Here is a 19234-nt window from a genome sequence, read left to right on the forward strand (position 1 = left end):
TAAGGATGTTGTTTTATCTAATTCTAGTAAACTGCGGGGAACTAATGTTTACATTAATGAGGATTTCTCCACCGGTGTCCGGAAAGCCCGCAGTGAACTTATCAGGTTTGCTAAACAACAAAATGAACGATACCGGCTACGGTTTGATAAGCTTATCATAGGTGATAAGCAGTACACGTTTCATCCTCAAAGAAAGAGTCACCAAGACCACGTGCTGGAAAAAACTAAATGAATCTATGCCGCTGTCTATTTTATGTTTCAATGCGAGAACTGTCTTAAATAAAACAGATATTGAAGCAATGCTTATCGCACAAGATGCAGACATTGTGGCTATCACGGAAACATGGCTCTCTGATGATACTGGCTCCGATGAGATATTTCCTGATGTAGTTGTTAGAAAAGATGGAGTATCTCGGGGCGGGGTGTTGCGTTCTTGTTAAAGAAAAACTTTTCTGTCCTTCCTCATCCGAATTTGGAAAGTGTTTGGTGTAAGCTAAATACAGCAATAGGAAAAGTAATTGTTGGAGTTGTTTACAGGCCCCCAAATGCTGATGTATCCGTGCTGGAATCGTTAGATAACTATATCAGAAATATTTTCAAGGACAACCACAAAATCATTCTATGCGGTGACTTTAACCTAGCTGGTGTCGACTGGAATTCTCTTACTGAAGGCACCTGTAAGGATAAACGTAGTGCTGATGCGTTGATTGACTTGGCTTACAAATTCAATTGACAACATGCAATGTCTCATTCAACTAGAGTTACATCAATGACATCTTCTATTCTTGACCTGGTTTTTGTCAATCGACCGTTGACTGATTTTTGTTGTGATATTGTGGAGGGCATTTCTGACCACAAAACTGTCTTGTTTAATTGCCGTCTGTCACCATCTAGAAAGGATTCAAACAAATATGTATATTTTTATGATTTTGAAAGAGCCGATGACACTGCGATCATTGATCCCCTCGCCTTAGAATTTGATAGGTTTTCCGCAATGGTACCCGACGTTGACAGTGATGGGGTTTGGTCGATGTTCATTGACACTGTAATGTCCAGTTTGCGATCCCATGTTCCTTTGCGGAAGAAACGAGCACGAAGAAGGAGGCCATGTACTACGCGTGAAGTTATCCACATTAAAGGGGTTGAGAAGCCACACGGATAGACCCTTGTCTCTGGCAGAGTCTGTACGCCTTACTCCACGCACTCCGTACGCAAAGTCCCACCTCTAACCTCCTATTATTTTTTATGCCACAGAGTTTTGAAAATCTCAAATTTTCGAGGCTCCCGCCGACCGTGGCGCCAAACGGTGCCGGGCAGCTCCATGAAGTCGGCGGGAAGTGACGCCTTGACCGGTTGCTCTATGGCTCTACGTCATAGCCCTTCCGCTCATTTCTCTTCGCCGAGTCTCGTCCAAGCGCTCGCCGCGGCCCTGTTTACAGGCGTCGTCATGAGAACGGGAACTCCGCACTTCCGTGGCGCGCTCGGTACTACGTCATACCGAGATCGGGCGAGGAGGAGGCGGGCCAAGAGTGAAAGGATCTCCTCATATTCAAAGCGTCATAACTGCGTGGCGCGGGAGCGCACCGTGAAAGGGTTTCGACGGAGATGTTTGGCACCAATAAATCTACATTTCAAACATGATTTTATGTAGTATTTGGATTTGGATTCACAACCCCTTTAAGCGCCGCATAAATAGGGTAACTAAAAGGGGTCGTTCTGATACCGAAGGTGTACGAGAACTGAGGAGAAAACGTGACATTATACGCAATAATAAACACACATTCTATTGTAACACCCTGCGTGACTTCATGGTTAGTTCTCCACAAAAGTTCTGGCGGCATATAAGTCCTAATTGGCGAGGTACTGATTTAATGCCCTCGAGTGCGAGTCACACTGCAGATTCGTTTAATGATCATTTCGTCTCAGTTTACTCTGTTGATGACCAGACGAGCCTACCTTATAGTGTTGGCATGGTAATTCCACCAATCCCCGATGTGTTATTCAGCTCTCCTGGCATTTTATATCTTTTACTCAGCCTAAACGTAACAAAGAGTGAAGGACCTGATGGGATTCCAAACGGTTTCTTGAGGCGCAACGCAGTGTGGATTTCACTTTACTTACAGTTGATATATCGGAAAGTATATGAATCAGGGTGGATTCCTCGTGCTTGGAAAATTGCGAAAGTTATTCCAATTCCGAAAAAAAAACAGGCGTCATCCGTCAAAGATTATCGACCTATTTCATTGCTGTCAAGTTGTTCTAAGATTTTCGAGCACATAGTTTATTGTCACGTGTCTAGTTTCCTTGAAGAACATTCTGTGATAAGTGAGCTCCAGTATAGCTTTCGAAAGGGTTCCTCTACAACATATCAACTTATTGAGTTTGTACATGATCTTGCGATATCCATTAATGCTGGCAAAGAGGTGGACGTGATTTTTCTTGATCTTGAAAAAGCTTTTCACAGGGTGTCTCACTCAAAGCTACTCTTAAAACTTCGTTCAATTCTTAATAATGACAAACTTATATCCTGTCTGGAATTCTACCTTACTCAGAGGCAACAGTTTGTGCACCTTGATGGTATAAACTCACGTGTTTCGAATGTAAGCTCTGGAGTTCGAAAATGATCATTCCTTGGCCCTTTGTTCTTCCCACTTTACATAAATGATATGCCAAATGCAGTTATCTCTAGTATCAAATTGTTTGCAGATGACCGCGTGTTGTACAGGGAAGTAGGGTCACCCCAAGACCAGGAATGTTTGCAAACATGCCTTGACTCCGTCAAAAGTTGGTGCGACTCTTGGCAGATGTCTATTAGTACGCAAAAAAGTGTGCACATGAAAATAACAACTAAAAAGAAAAATGTTCTTCCTTTTGAGTACTCCGCCAATGGGCGACCACTTAATCAAGTCAGTAAACATAAATACCTAGGTCTTACATTTAGCGAGGATTTGAAGTGGGATCAACATATAAACGGTGTTGTCAGCAGGGCCAGTAGAAATCTTTGCGATGTCGATAAACACGTGAAGCTACACTCTAAACCAAGTACCGTCTAGTAGAGGGTAAAAATTTCAAAATTTGTACCTTCTATTTTAGAAGTTACCTTGTAACCTATGGGTAATACCCTCTATAAACGTTACACAATTCACCTGTAAATAGAGGTTACAGTCTTCCCTCGCGTACCCGGATGTAAAGGTTACAGTTGTCCGGATCCATACGGAAATTGACGGATCGCGTAGATTTCGTGTTTCTTCTGTAGAACATGTGAATGTAAAGTGGGGAGAGAGAGAAAGAAGGAATTTCACAAGATTTTATTATGCGCAGTCATAAAAATAGCTCTCAATATGCAATAACCTTTCGCTAATTCAGCAATGCAGTAGTACACCACAGTGTTTCTAAAGGAGGTAGAAAAATTGGTAAAAGTAGAAGCTTAACTCAAGCTGCCCAAAGTGTTATATGCACTTTTCCCCTTCAATAAAGCTATGGTAAGTTCAACATCAAAGCAGCAATAGTGTGGTCCCAATACTAACATCTTGGGGTGCATGATGCTGTTCCACTTTTTAAGATAAAGTACCTAGCAATGAAGTATAAGGAAGAAAGAGTGAATCCTGGATTGGGAAAAGCACATCAATCTTTTGAAGCTGCTGTAAGGACATTGAATGACAAGAACTTCATAGTAAATATAAAACGAACATTTGAAATTCGGTTAGGGCAAATCATAAGTAGATACCAAAAACATGTAAGAACTTGTGAAGGCCATAGTTGCTTCTCCTTGGTCTTCAAACGCTGAAACTAGTTTGACTTGGACAAGAACAGTGCGGTATGTCAAGACATGTACAAAGGTACGAGCACCACTATCAACTATTTTAGCTTCCAAAGTACCGAAAAACTGGAGGAGGGAGGGAGGAAAACGTAATAAAGAATATCTGGAGGCATGAGGTCCCGCTCTTCGCATCTTCCTTCATGTGCGCCAGCAGTTGACTTCATAAACCCTTTCATCATTCAACGCTTTCTTGGCACCTCGTTGTTACTGAGAGACATAAAAGGGCTGCTGACGCATGCATATACTCAGTGAAGTAGTAAGGTACGCTTCTGTAATTTTCTGTGTGATTTTTTCCCTGTACTCCGGCTATCACAATTGTCCTGTGGAACAATGGTGAACATTTGCAACAAACACAGTGTTGCGCCATGTGACCAGGGGACTGTCCCCTATGAAAAAAAGTTTTCTAGATTGTATAGAGTTTGTACACAACAACATAGAATGAGAGCATTAATCCTGAATAGAGAGTGTATACGGCATTTATCTGGCTTCAATGTGGTTCCTTTCAATAATTGGTGATAGAAACAGATACAAACTGGATAGCAAATTTGAATAGAAGCTGGAAACGATATTTTATAGAAACTAGAAACAATACTATACAGGAACTGGAGAGAATATTGTATAGAAACTCTATACAGAAACCATTCACGCTTGTATCAACTCTGTATATGGAACCCTAAATGTGGTGTGCCAGATCCCAATGCATGCAGCAATAAGAACGCTGTCATGCACTTGTAAAAATATAACTTTATTGCTTCAAAAAATGACTAGTAGTCCACAAGTTATATGTGAAGTCCCCAGAATGAACCTGGTTGAAGGCGCAACAATAATGGGAAAGATGATAATGGGAAGTTGCAATAATAAATTGCCAAAGCAAGTGCACCCTGCACTGATAAGCACACACTGATATGCAAGTTCTGTAGGTGTGTCACAACTACTACTATCACCAATCGGAGGAACTCAGTCATCCTTCAGTTCTAGCATCATGGAAGCAAGACTCTTCTTCAGCGGGCCAACAGGCACCCCAAACTTGCTTGATGCGTAATCTGTGAAAATGAAGCAATGAATTAAGGAAGAGATTAGAAAAAATTGTAGCACACTATGCCTTGCATGCCCGACTTATACAAGGTGCTTTCCAAAATTTTTTAGTCTGGCACTGGCATCTAAACAGCAGTCCTGCAAATAAATTGTGGTGGTGGCTGGCAGTCCCACTATTTCTTGAGAGTCAGCATTCAAAATGTCACTGATGTGGATGAGGATACACATGGATGGTCATTGCGTCACGCTCTTGTTGTCTGCTGTGTGAGGCGTGTGGCGATTGTTGACACGGATGCGAGAAAGCAGCAGAGAATGTGCACCAAGTGTTGTGCAAATGTCAGGAAAAATGTGACGACTCTGACAGTGGTTAAGCAAGCATTTGGAAGAGAAAGCATGAGTCGCGCACACGAGTGTTTAAAAGGCATGCTCAGTTGAAGGCTGGTCGAACATTCAGTGGCAAAGACAAACATGTTGGAGATGCCACACCATTGCCCAGGTTCAAGAGCTGGTTGGTTGGGGCAAGTGTCAAGCCATCCAACGTCTTGCTGTAAAGTAGTTGCCAATAGACTTTCACTGCAGATTGTTGATACGCGTAGTCTTGCTGCCAAATTTGTGCCTGGGATGTGAACAGAAGCACAAGCGTGTAAGGGACCCCGGCAGAAATTCGCGGCATTCCAGTATACTCGAACACTGACGTACGCGGCTCATGCTAACTTCTACGAGTGCTTGCTTAACATCACAAGAGCCTGCATTACATTTTCCCCGAGCCCTGCATGAAATCTGATGCACACTTCTGGTATTCTTCAATCGCATAGCAAAAATCACAGCACGCCGTACACAAGAAACCACAAAAGTGGACGCTGCGATCCTCCATGTGCACCCAAATGAGTGAAATTTTGCACACTTACACTCAAGGAATACTAGAATTGCTACTTGCCACCACAACGCGTTGGTGGTACTGCTATGCAGACAGCAGCACCAATCTAAATAAAAATTGCATACCACCTCGAACATAGAACCTGAAGCCTTCGGGGGGCAAAACTCAGGCCAATAACATCATGTCAAAAATTCGTGCCAACTTGAGTGGAAAAATTATCACCTGACTGAATACGAAAATATATGACTTTACTGTAGAACTAACGTCTGTCGTACCCTTTATCTGTAGTTTAAGGAGCACTAACACGAGAAGTCAACTGTGTATATTGTGGAAGATTAGTATGTTGCTGGCATAGAGTGCCAAGCCTAGGTGCAGTTATGGGGTATAACCCTGAGCAGGCAAACCTTGATTCAAGATGCTAATTCGGGGAAAAACGTGGTTAAACTGTGAAACTTGGGAGTCTACCTATAGACAGCATTGTACTAAGTGGCAGCAATACAGTACAGATAATGTTCCGTTAAAGGGTAATTATAAATGGAATGTTTAAAGCAGTGCAACATATGAAATCAACAGATTGACCTCAGTCAGCAGCAGGGGGTAAATATCAGGTTTATTCACATATGACCCAAAAAAGTCAGGCCCTATGTATAGTGTCTTTTTTACTGGAAACAGCGTGCTTCACAAAGAGAGCGATGGAAGAAAATGATGTTTTCTTTATGCTACTTCAGTTAGAAACAGGCACTACTTGTTACGTAGCACCAATTTGTAACTCAAAGTGGCACTTGTTTAGCCTTTATTGCCATTTCTGAAGTGATGTGCTTCCCGTAAAGACACCCTGCATACGTGTATCAACCACGATTTTTAGGCTGTGCACCATATGACTACAGAAACTGCGATATAGTTGAGGCTAACTTCTACAGATACAGATGTATGCATTAATAAAATACAACTAGATATGATGCCCCAGTTACACACACACACACACAAGAAAAACAAACAAACAGGGGGAGCCATACCAAGGATTGCATCCAGGCGCTTCCTGTCAAGTCCTGGCTTCGCTGCAGATCCCTTCTTAATGTTGGGTGCTGACCCGTACAGTGAGTGGCCACGTAGTTCCTCTGTTGTAAACAGCATACTTGCAAGATTGCGTGCAAACCTGCAGGGATTGCAGCCAAAACTGTTCTTAAGTCGGTCCAGCACGGCCTTGTTCACGAGAACTCCATTCCCAATGTCCTCCTGAAAGACAGCAAACATATTATGATGCAGTCATCAAAGTTCAGTCAAACACTGGTGCAGTCATCAAGGTGTCTACCAAATTGCACTGTTGAAGTTCCCTGCTCTCTCTGGGTTTTCCCTGACAGCTGCAAGAAAATTCCCTATCCACCAGAACACATGTTAGTCCCTACCTCTCTGTAGTAAAAAATTAATTTTTCTGCGAATGTGGTTTAAAAGTATGTGTATCACCGTGACGTAGAAGCTCAAATTCCGTGGCGTCCTATAAACAGATTCTCCATGTCATTTATGCACGTGCAAGTAACAGATTGTTGAGGAACGAGGAAAAAATAGGTTATCATGAAAGATGCTGCTGATAATACTGCTGTCAGCAGGGCCTAGGTCAAACCGCTAAAATCAGTAAAATGAGAAAAGGCGGAGACTGTAACCTAACTAACACTCCTGCTGCTTCGACTGACACTTCGACCACAGTTGAACCATATTTGATTAACCTGCTTCCACCACGGCTGAGTCAACCAGAGGATGAAATACGCAGGGTGTTTCATGAAAATCCCCCGGCTGAATAATTCGTGAACAAGGGGCGCCATCGAAGAAATTTCTTTTTTGTAGAGATTCTTGGGACATCGGCCATGAATTCAGTAGCGAGCGGATCATTTGCATACGCTCACTAATTAAATAAACATGCTAACTTTTACTTTGCACGCTTACGGAACTTCTGTTTTACGCATCGGGACCTTCGGCGAAAAATATTCCAAGAAAAAAAACCGCATTCGACACTTAGTGATTTTTTCGAGTAATTAATCGGTTTCGGTTTACATATTTCTTGCGCGGAGCAGTGTACCAATGCGCTCTTTGGATCAGCTATCAGGCTGTCAATTTCATGTTCATCTGCCTGGTTGACACACGGGGTTGACGGAAGATTAGGAACAGCCGCAAGGACGGTTTGATATTCCTTCACAAAGCGACTGGCAAACAGCGCTGCCGGTTCTGTCGTTCCGTAGGTGAGATAACGTGCTGTATCATGGATGATGACGAATGCGCCGCGAGCGCTGTGAGCTAGTCGGTACGCTCTTAACAATTAACCACACCACATAGCACCCTCCTAGCCAATCATCATCCCGAATAGCAACGTTCTCTCACTTGATTTGAGGAAAATGGGAGGTGTACGCTTTTTTTGTACTGTCAATTATGCCGAACATAAGGGGGAAAGTCCCCCCATAGCAGTTTCAACAAATCGAGCGAGAACGTTGTCATTCGGGATGATGGTTGGCTAGGAGCGTGCTATGTGGTGTAGCCAACTTTTAAGAGTGTACCCCACTAGTTCACAGCACTCGTGGCGCATTCGTCATCATCCATGATAAGAGCATGCTATCTCACCTACGGAACGACAGAACCGCCAGCGCCGTTTACCAGTCGCTTTGAGAACGAATATCAAATCGTCCCTTGCGGCTGTTCCTAACCTTCCGTTAACCCCGTGTATCAACCAGGCGGATGAACACAAAATTGACAGCCGGATAGCTGATCCAAAGAGCGCATTGGTGCACTGCTCCGCGCAAGAAATATGTAAACCGAAACCGATTAATTACTCGAAAAAATCACTAAGTGTCGATGCGGTTTTTTTTCTCGGAATATTTTTCGCCGAAGGTCCCGATGCGTAAAACAGAAGTTCCGTAAGCGTGCAAAGTAAAAGTTAAAAGTTAGCATGTTTATTTAATTAGTGACCGTATGCAAATGACTCGCTCGCTACTGAGTTCATGGCAGATGTCCCAAGAATCTCTACCAAAAAGAAATTTCTTCGATCGCGCCCCCTGTTCACGAATTATTCAGCAAGGGGATTTTCATGAAACACCCTGTATAATATCCCTGCAACACCTTTCACATCGTCTCATACCAAGGTTTGGGCTGTTACACCACTGCGCAAACCATGGTTGGTTCTCGACTGGCTCGCTAGCGATCAAGTGAGCAACAGGGTGAGCAACAGGTTGACCACCACTTCGCTCAGTTCCAAATTAAACACTCTGACGGTAACATCTCCGATAACGTCTCCGACGGCAAAAACAGAACAAAATACATGACACAGAGGAGCGGTCAAGCGCAAAACACAAGCACATGTGAAAGGCGGCATGGACTGAGTCACGATTCGCCCCATGCGTAACACAGGGGAAAGAAGGAAGCAAAGACATCTGCTGATTTTGAATGTTATCCTTTAAGGAGAAAGGATGAATGTGACCACCCATTCCTCCAGCACAGTGACCGACAAAAGACTACAGTTTGATTAAGAAAATTTCTGGCACTCAGTACGACAGCTCCAACTGCCTGAATGTTGGTGGACGGTCCCTGTTATTAATTCGTGCTGCAACGATGACAGGGTATATATACTAGTACAATTTGATGCAGCACAGGCCTATGGGTTTGGCCATATTCTAGGATAAAGCTAAAGCTTTTGCTTTTTTGGGGGGCCTAACTGTCAAGTGCATGTCTGCCAACTTCTTTTTTTATTGAACCACATTGGTGGTCCCGAAGAAGATATATTGAAATTGCTATGCCCGGTGTTTTGATAAAAGAATGCTGAACCTGCCTGATTTCACACATTCTTTGTGAGAGCTAAGCTCACAATTACCCGCTCGAAGGGAATGTTACCACTACCACAAAGGTTTCTGTGTGTGACTGTTTGTGGAGCGCTTTGATCAGTTTAATCATGCACCCTGTGTGTTACACTTCGCCACAACCAATGAAGCGTACTCACTTCATTTGGTGTCACATCCGTGCGTCCTTGTAGCTTGTCTATAAGTTTCTCGAGTCGCTTCACCATCTTTGCGGCATCTGCGGAAAGAGAAAGTTGATAACTACTTCCTACGAAAGGAGGCTTCAAGGAAGGAATATTGAAACTAAACACAAGAGGACGATTAATGAAAAGCGCATGCAACACAGGGGGTCTGATACACACCACATCTATTCTCCGCCTCGCACAGTTCCGATTCGAGTTCCTTCACATTCTTCCGCAGCTGCTTGACCTCTGCCTTATGCTTGCAGCAGTCAGTGGTCTATGACAGGGACAAATGGGCAACTGCAGGTCACGATTGGTCAATTCTACATATCAGGCGCATCCCAAGAGTGAGGACAACAGAGACAGTTTTGAGACTGCATAGCACGTCTGACTTGACTTATGTGTCACCACTAAACTGTCGTGAATTCGTTACATCTCATGGGAGGACGATGGGTGGAGACAAGGAACGGAAATGATGTCGAAAATTTCGGGGGCCATCACATAAATGGTGGCGATGAAGCCCAGAGTGGAAGCCTAAGTGGCCAGGCCACGATCTTCCTGAGAACATGAGTGCAAGAACACGCGAAAACTGCTGCTTTACTCCTTCGCCACAGAGCCACTAGAAGCAGTCACGACTACACCGTTCCCAGTCCTTATTTAAACTAGGCTACACAAGGCTTTGCTCAGGTTGCAACTCGAACAATAGCACACAGCTTTATGGAGTGCTACCACAGGGGTGGCGATGATTTTGTGGGCCGTACGCCGAATTCCTAGACGGCTATGCACACGATACAGAAAAACTTGTGCAACGCTACTAAAATGCCTGGTAAATGTGCACAGCAAAGTGAAGCGAAAGTTATTCTCAAGAGCTAACTAGGCTTCACTTTTGGAATGCACCTCGTACGACGGGGAGCAGCGAAAGGCATTAACACTGAGACAGATACGATATCCACGAAAAGAAACACAGCTCAGCAATCTGCTGAGCACACAAAGAAAACGTTGGCATTTTCCTGCAGTGTACTCACCCGCTCGGCATGGCTCGTGGCTGACGCTGCACTCTCGCTCTGTTGTCCTCCCGTCGAAGAATGTTGCGCTAGTTCAGCACGCAGCTTTTCCATCTTCTTATGATCGCCTTGTAATGAGAGATACCGCAGCGGAATTACCATCGAAAGCACTAGCAGATCGACCGACATTCTGAACTTATTTCTTTTTTTCAAGCACATGAAACTACCAGTGGCCGCCTGCAACGACGCCAGAGTTTGCATTGTTCAACACTGCATGCTGGAGCGAACAGCGCTTTGTGTTCGTTCATGTAGAAGAAACGATACGGAGAACACTGCATTATAGAAAACAGCGTCCGAAAACCACGATACACCGAATTGCCACCGTTAAGAATCCACCGTGCTCAAAATCGCAAACGGCGCTAGGGTAGCGCTACGTGCGTACCCAACTGTGGGTAGCCCCACAACGGCGTCGTGAACTGTCAACAAAAACCTTAACTAACCTAACCTCTGAAAACTAACCGAACCTAACCAAAACCCAGTAATTTTTGCTGCCGCCATGCTAAGCCTAACGATCGCCAAAAATCTGGTTTTTATTCATGACAATGACTTCTACTGACGTCAAAATCACTCAATACAGCGAGGTTTGTTTGTAATATGTATTATCCAACACTATCGTTACGCCATTCTTCGCATTAAAGCTTTAATTTAGAAATCTGGGATTTTGGACTGGATTCTTAACGGTGGAATATCGTGGCATCCCCGACAGAAGCTGACTAATCATCGCGCACTTGAGAAACAGAAATGCTACGTGCAAAGTGTAACGTATCCTGCACCTGCTGCAACCAAGAAGGCTGGAGATGGTTCCTCGGACGGGTCCCACTGCACATCGAAGGCCTTTCCTGTATAGCCACAAACGGACGCCGGCTTTCTGGCGATACTTGCAGCTACTTTCTGGTCCAGCAGGCGTGTTATCGGGTACACGTCCCACTTTTCTTCTGTCAGCCATTTCACTAGGATGTGGCTCATCTCCTGTCACAAATCGTGATGAACGTAAACCATCGTGATGAACGTAAATCGTGATGAAACCATCCATGAAATCACAAAGAACAATGGCTCCTCACCGCTCGTTTCCGCCGGTTTCCGCCTCTTCGCGAGCTTGCCCAGAATATGGATGGATGTGGATTCGGCTCTCCGTGACTCGGCTAGTGGCCGCCAAGCCATTCTCGGTACCGCGCGGCTCTGCCGCACGGTGCTTCCGAGCGCTGCCTGTCTTATCGTGTTATCGAAGTAAAAATATAAACAACAAAAGAAATAAGCTAACTACCTACCAAAAGCATATCAGTGGTAGAAAGTCCTGCAATTTTGTCGGCGAAGACCGATCTCGCGTTGCTACTGTTTGTCGGCCGTCTCCGTCTGCTACTACATTGGCTACTGCTACTTTTCACGCTGGTTTCCTGGTCCGCTTGATTGCGTTTCGTGCAGCGTACTGTCGGTTTCTGCGTCCATGAAGCAGTAATTCAGGGCAGCAAAGAAATGCAAAGAATGTGAAGGTTGTTGCCGGTGCCTATCGGTGAAATTAGGTGGTGAGAACTTCAAACAAGCAAGTTCTGCGGAATAATGGGTGATCGTCCTCGCGCAAAAAAGTATAGACAGTGGCTGTTTCAACCCGAGAATACAATTCCATGGAGTACCACAGCTCGGTGGGAGCGTGACAGGAAAGCACCATCTACATGTCAGAGCTCAAGCAGCGCAGCTGGACTGACAGCTGAGCAGTCCCGTCCAACATCAGCGTCCGGGAATATCACGAGCGACGACGAGAGCGAAACAGTAAGTCAAAGAAAGAAGGAAAAAAGAAAGTGTGTACATTTGTGCGTGCGTGTGTGTGTGTGTGTGTGGGGGGGGGGATCAGACAGGGACGCAGTGGTAAATTGAAAGCTGACCTGTGTTCGCCGAAGTTCCGTGCTCTTAATTCCCATTGCTGGATTTGACCCACGGGTACTGGGTTTAGTCCGGGGAAATTTGTGCCTGGCGCGGCATTCCAAAGGGAAGACAGACAATGGATATTTTTTACACCGCACCCACAGGGGCGTCCGAGGTCATGACTCCGGAAGAGGGGGGGGGGGGGCGTCCCCTTTTAATAATAATGCATTCAGACAAGGGGACTGGGCTACCAGCCCAGTTACCCAGCTACCTACCAGTTTTCCTGTGTGTTGCTGTCTGCCCGAACTAAAAAAAGGAAAGAAAAAAGCAAAATCCTTAATGTTAAACAGAACAGCTAGAAGGCAAAGAGCACGTTGCTTGGGACTAATCAGGCAGAACATGCCAAAATTGAATGGAAGGGAAACACTGTGAAATTTTCACGTTCTTAACATGACCACTAACTTACTGTACTATATCAACCACAACTGTGCAGACGCCATGTCGGGCTACTCTTTTTCTGCCGGTGGTAAAATCATGTCCTGCTGCCTTGTAATAAACCTGCCATCCCTATCTTTCACTTCGAAACTCCTTGCATAAAGTCCGATCCGATAGTGCCTGATGAAAATGCCCGATATCATTAGCAGACAAAATAACTACATTCTTTGGATCTTGCTTTGTGGCGCTCTTCACTGTTTTCCTTGGTAAGATTGCCTCTTATAGTTTATACATTGGTCTACAGTCACCACCAGATGAACATCACTCAGGTCATGACTCATCCTCCAGCAGCGATGACGAGGGAACAGAGCACCTGGCTACGAATGATGCATCACTGCACATACCTGATGAGTACAGTAAAATGGTAACAACCACCTGCTCACTGCATTTTTACTATCAACGTTGCAAAGTGAAAGAGTCATCTCTAAGTGCATGTCAACAGAACAAGTTAGCTGCAGTTAACCGAGTTAGAACTGCAAGTTGCTTTCAAAATGTGATTAAGTTAGGTACAATTACATATACTAATAATTATATGTAAGTTTCATGTAAGTTCCATTATATGTAAGTTTCATAATAATAATTCATGGCTTTGTGATACAAGACTACTATGACCATGAGCAAATAACTACATGCTAGGTGTATTTAATGTTCCTTGTGGAAGACAGCTTGCCTGAGCAATTTTTACCACGATATAACTAAGTTACAATTACAGCTATCTATTAAACGTGATGTAGTTATTTTTCAGCTACTTGTGCATCCAACAGAAATACATTAGTTCCTAAAACCATGAAATATCTAAGTTACAATTAGAGCTATTTATTGAATGTGATTTAGATATTTTTAAGTTGCTTGTGCATCCAAAAGAAATGCATTAGTTACTAAAACCACGACGTAACTAAGTTACAATTACAACTACCTATTGAATGTGATTTAGGTATAAGTTACTTGTGCACACAAAAATGTAGCCTTGCAAAGGTTACTGTTAAATATGGGTAAGGGAGTGTTTTAAATTTTTAAGAAATGTGTGAGGTAATTCAGCTAACAGTTGCCTCTCAAAAACACCATAATTGCCAAACCCGTCTCACACTTAGCACTCTGATAGTCATATGTACATATGTATATGTACGGTCATATGTATACATATGTATGTAGTTTTTTTTTATATCTCATACGTAGGCACACAAAAATTGTGGACTATTGAAATTGTTATCCCATGTACAGCAGAACGAGGCGAATCGAGTGTAACCACTGAGAAACAAGCAGCGAGCCACAATTACAGAAAATCTTGTGATGAAGCATTAGCAAGCATTAGAACACTCCATCCCTACCTCGCACCTTCAAACTCCTTGCATAATTTCAAGCGATCCTCAGTGCAAGGCCCCGCAGGGGGCACCGGTTTAGGCTGGTGTTTGGTGAGTGGCGCCACCACGGACCCCAGCCCCCAGTCCTAAGGTGTTATCCGTACCGTGCCGAGGGGATGAAAGGCGAAGGGTAGAAGCCTTGAACGGTGGCGGTCGGGGTCTTGGTCAAACCCCGGCCGATGGGTTTTCCTTAAAACTCCGGGACCTTCCCACATGTATGAATGTGAAGTGTGGGTGACCAATGGGAACATTCATTTCCTTAACCTCTTATGGTAAAATATTCTTCTTCTTCCTTGATCGCGGGCGGAAAGCGTCCGCGAACCGAAGTTTTCAAACAGGTGTCCGACACCTTCCAAGCTAAATACATAGTTGTCAGTAGTGTGAGCACTGATACTGAGAAAAGCACTCCACTAGGGAGAATGTCGCCGTTCTTCATTGAGAAGGCGGTGGCATCCCTGTCAAAGAATGTGACCGAAATCAAGCGCCTTAGATCGGGTGACTTACTTCTGAAATGCACCTCGGAAGCCGACTGTGAGCGCATACTGAATACACAACAAATGCTCGGAATCAACATAACATCAACCTTGCATAGAACTCTTAATACCTGCCGTGGTGTGGTGTCACTAGTAGAACTCATCGATGTCCCTTCAGAAGAGATTCTGGAAAATCTAAAAAACCAGAAGGTGATTGATGTAAAGAAAATAAAAATCAGGAAAAACAATGAATATATAACGACACGCAACACGATTCTCACGTTCGACTGCCCGACTCTACCAGAAAGACTGAAGGTAGGATATCTGACTGCAGAAGTGCGGCCATATATTCCTAACCCACTTAGATGTTTTAAATGTAACCGCTTTGGCCATCCTTCCGATGCGTGCAGAGGGTCTGCATGCTGTGCTCGCTGCAGCAAACAGGACCACAACTCCAAAGAGTGCGGAGGGCCTGATCACTGCGTTAACTGTTCAGGTGACCACCCTTCATACTCTAGGTCTTGCCCAAAGTGGAAGTTTGAGAAAGGGGTTATGCACATCAATGTTACATAGAAACTAAGCTATCCAGAAGCCAGGAAGAAGGCATCTCCCTTCCTGTTCCAGAAATCCTTTTCATCTGTCGTTAAAGACAAACCAAGGATGATTTCATGCGCAACACAGACAGAAAATTCAACACAAAGTGAAGAAACACATACACCTCTTTCTCAAACACCACCTCCCGTAACAGTAACAAAAGTTTCGCAAGCCTCTTCCGTGGCGTCATTTTCACAGACGCCACCTTCATCATCGCAAACCGTGGAGGCAAGCTCCATGGAATGCGATGATGACACGAGCTCACAAGGCTCATTCACGAGCGTGAGCTCACAATCCAAAAGGAAGCCTAAGGGAGATGTTTCACGAAGTGGCTCACTTCCTGATATATCTCCAAAAGAACTAGCGGCTGCTCGGAAGAAAACTCCGAGACAGCCAATAATGGCCCCAAAGAAAAAATAATGAAGCTTCCCTCAAACAGTACACTCTTCTTCTTCATAGTGCAGACATGTCTTATACACACCTCCCTCATTCTCTCTATTATGGCGATCCTTCAGTGGAATTGTCGAGGGCTCCTCTCCAATTTTGACGATGTCAATGATCTTTCGGATAGGTATGATGTACTCTGTTTTGCATTACAAGAGACCTATCTGAATCCACAACACACACATACATTCAGGCGATGGAACCTGTTCCGAAAAGATCGAGCTGGTGCAGCACGTGCATCTGGTGGTGTCGCTATCCTCACATCAAAGACCATCCCTACAAAACACCTTCCACTGAAAACAACACTTGAGGCAGTTGCTGCTCAGGTATGTCTTCACAGGGTCCTAACCATATGTTCCTTATATCTACCGCCGTCAGGCCTGGTAGAACAAAAACAACTCGAAAGTCTTTTAGACGAGCTCCCACCACCCTTTCTTTTATTGGGAGATTTCAATGCCCATAACTACTTGTGGGGCAGCACAAGGGCGGATAGTCGTGGCAGAATGTTAGAACGGCTATTACTCTCAAGGCCGGTGTGTCTACTCAATACTGGTACACCAACATACGTGAACGCTGCCACACAGACATTCTCTGCAATAGATCTCTCTCTGTGTAGCCCATCCGTTTTCCAAATGCTGGACTGGGCAGTAGATGAAAATCCTCGTGGAAGTGACCACTTCCCAGTTACCTTAAAATTACACCTGTCTTCAAATACCCTTGCAACACGTCCACCTCGTTGGAAATTATCAGAGGCAGATTGGGGCATGTTTCAGAGAGAAGCCGATATTTCACTGTCTTCTACTCAAGGTATGGATGTTGAACAAATGAGCAAAAAAATTACAGACACGATCATTAGGGCAGCCACTAATTCTATTCCGCAAACATCCGGACGTCTCCCCAAGTGCCCAAAGCCTTGGTGGACGAATGATTGCGAGGCAGCTCGTAAAGAACAAAACCGTGCATGGGGTACCTTTCGAAGATACCCTACAACAACAAATTTAATTCTATTTAAAAAGGCCAGGGCTAAAGCAAGGCGGATACGAAGAGAAGCTAAACGTGAATCGTGGAGAAATTTTGTGTCATCACTAAGTACGAAGACTCCCTCAAAAATAGTATGGGACAGACTCAGGAAAATTAAGGGTGAATATGCCAGCTTTACTGTCCCATTGTTACAAGTAAATGGCACAACGTGTCAGAACATGAATGAACAGGCCAATGCTCTTGGTGAGCATTTTCAGGGGGTTTCGAGCTCCTTGCATTATAGTAGCGACTTCTTAAAAATAAAAAAAAAAACAGAAGGAGAAACATAATTTTCCTAGTGGAGCTTACGAGAAGTATTCCTACAATAAGCCTTTTACAATGATAGAATTGGTAAGGGCAATGTCATCATCAAAAATCACAGCGCCTGGACTAGATCGAATAACCTACTCCATGCTACAGCATTTGTCAAACACTTCTCTGGAAAGTCTTCTTGATTTCTTGAATACTATATGGCAAAGAGGACATATCCCTTCTCGCTGGAAGGTTGCAACTGTTATCCCGCTTTTAAAACCAGGAAAAGATGCGTCAGATCCATCAAGCTATAGGCCTGTAGCACTCACAAGTTGTCTTGGGAAGACTTTTGAGCGAATGGTAGATAAACCGTCTCGTACACCATCTTGAGGAAAATGAGTGCATTGACCAATATCAGTGCGGATTTCGGACGGGGTGTTCCACTACGGATCACCTTGTTCGTTTAGAAACTTTTATACGTGAAGCCTTTGTACGAAAACAACATTGTGTGTCTGTCTTTTTCGACCTTGAAAAGGCCTATGATACCGCATGGCGATATGGAATCTTGCTTGATTTGCATTCATGTGGAATACGTGGTCGTCTGTTCCACTGCATCGCCGACTTCCTACAGGGAAGATCGTTCAGGGTCCAACTCGGCACAATCCTTTCGCGTCCTTTTGTACATGAGAATGGTGTTCCTCAAGGATCTGTTTTGAGCGTTACTCTATTTATTCTTAAAATGGACTCTATCGCTAAGGTTATACCCACCTCAGTCAAGTACTCGCTCTATGTTGATGATGCCCAAATATCTTATTCTTCCTGCAACCTAGCCATGTGCGAAAGACAGCTGCAGCTCACAATTAACAGACTAACTAAATGGTCCAGTGAAAATGGCTTTAAATTCTCCCCAGACAAGACCATATGTGTACCATTTTCAAGAGTTAGAGGAATGTCTCCCGAGCCATCACTTAAAATGAACAGCAGTGATCTTGTTATAGGGACAGAATGTAAATTTCTAGGTCTTGTCTTTGACAAAAAGCTTACTTTTCTTCCCCACATCAAAATCTTGAAGGCTAAATGCGTGAAGTCATTGAACCTTTTAAAAGTCCTGTCTCACAGGTCCTGGGGGGCAGACAGAGAAACATTGTACAGGGTCTACATGTCTACAGTTCGGTCCAGGCTGGACTACGGATGTGCAGTTTATGGATCGGCACGCCAGTCTGTCCTAAAGTGCTTAGATCCCATACATCATCAGGGCTTGCGACTGGTCCTCGGAGCATTCCGAACGTCACCCGTTCAAAGCCTATACGTCGAATGCAAGGAGTGGTCTTTAGGAAGTCGACGAGCTTATCTTAGTGTCATGTACGCACTAAAGACTCGTACTTATCCACAACATGCGGCGCTCTCATGCGCTACAAGGACGCCTTTTGAACAACTGTTCTTAAACAAGGCTTCAGTCGTCCCTCCTTTTAGCATGCGAGTTTTACGAGAAGTTGAATTTTATGATTTTACCCACTACAACACCCAGCTTTTGCAATTTGGTGGGGGCCTGCCTCCATGGCAACCACCACCACATTCCAACTCGTCACTGACCAAGTACAGAAAAAGCGATACTTCCACGACTGTGCTGCAGCAGGAGTTCGAGAGTTTAAGGGAAAGCTTTGGAAAGCACGTGGCGTTTTACACGGACGGATCGAAGACTAATGCTGGTGTATCTTGTGCCATGGTAACTGGGTCAGTCACAGTAACTCATCGTTTACACAAAATCATGTCGATATTCAGTGCAGAGGTTTATGCGATCATCATAACACTCAACTATATTTTACAACATTGCATTGCGTCATCAGTCATCTATACAGATTCCCTCAGCTCTTTACAGGCAATATGTTCAGTGCAAAAATCAAAAAATACATACTGGATACATTGGTATACAGCGTGT

The 19234-nt window shown here is 44.2% G+C and overlaps 1 protein-coding gene across 1 annotated transcript; it reads right to left on the reverse strand.

Annotated features, from left to right (window-relative positions):
* Nucleotides 1–4777: 4777 nt before the first annotated feature.
* LOC135372680 (uncharacterized) lies at nt 4778–12106 on the reverse strand. The gene is made up of 7 exons (XM_064606175.1): nt 11858–12106; nt 11570–11765; nt 10758–10864; nt 9913–10009; nt 9712–9788; nt 6749–6968; nt 4778–4863 (listed from the first exon to the last, which is right to left on the reverse strand). The coding sequence occupies exons 2-7, from the start codon at nt 11760–11762 to the stop codon at nt 4778–4780; spliced, it is 780 nt and encodes a 259-aa protein (XP_064462245.1). The 5' UTR covers nt 11763–11765; nt 11858–12106.
* Between the last annotated feature and the right edge of the window lie 7128 nt (nt 12107–19234).

Source organism: Ornithodoros turicata, unplaced genomic scaffold, assembly GCF_037126465.1.
Source record: "Ornithodoros turicata isolate Travis unplaced genomic scaffold, ASM3712646v1 Chromosome16, whole genome shotgun sequence".
NCBI lineage: Eukaryota > Metazoa > Arthropoda > Arachnida > Ixodida > Argasidae > Ornithodoros > Ornithodoros turicata.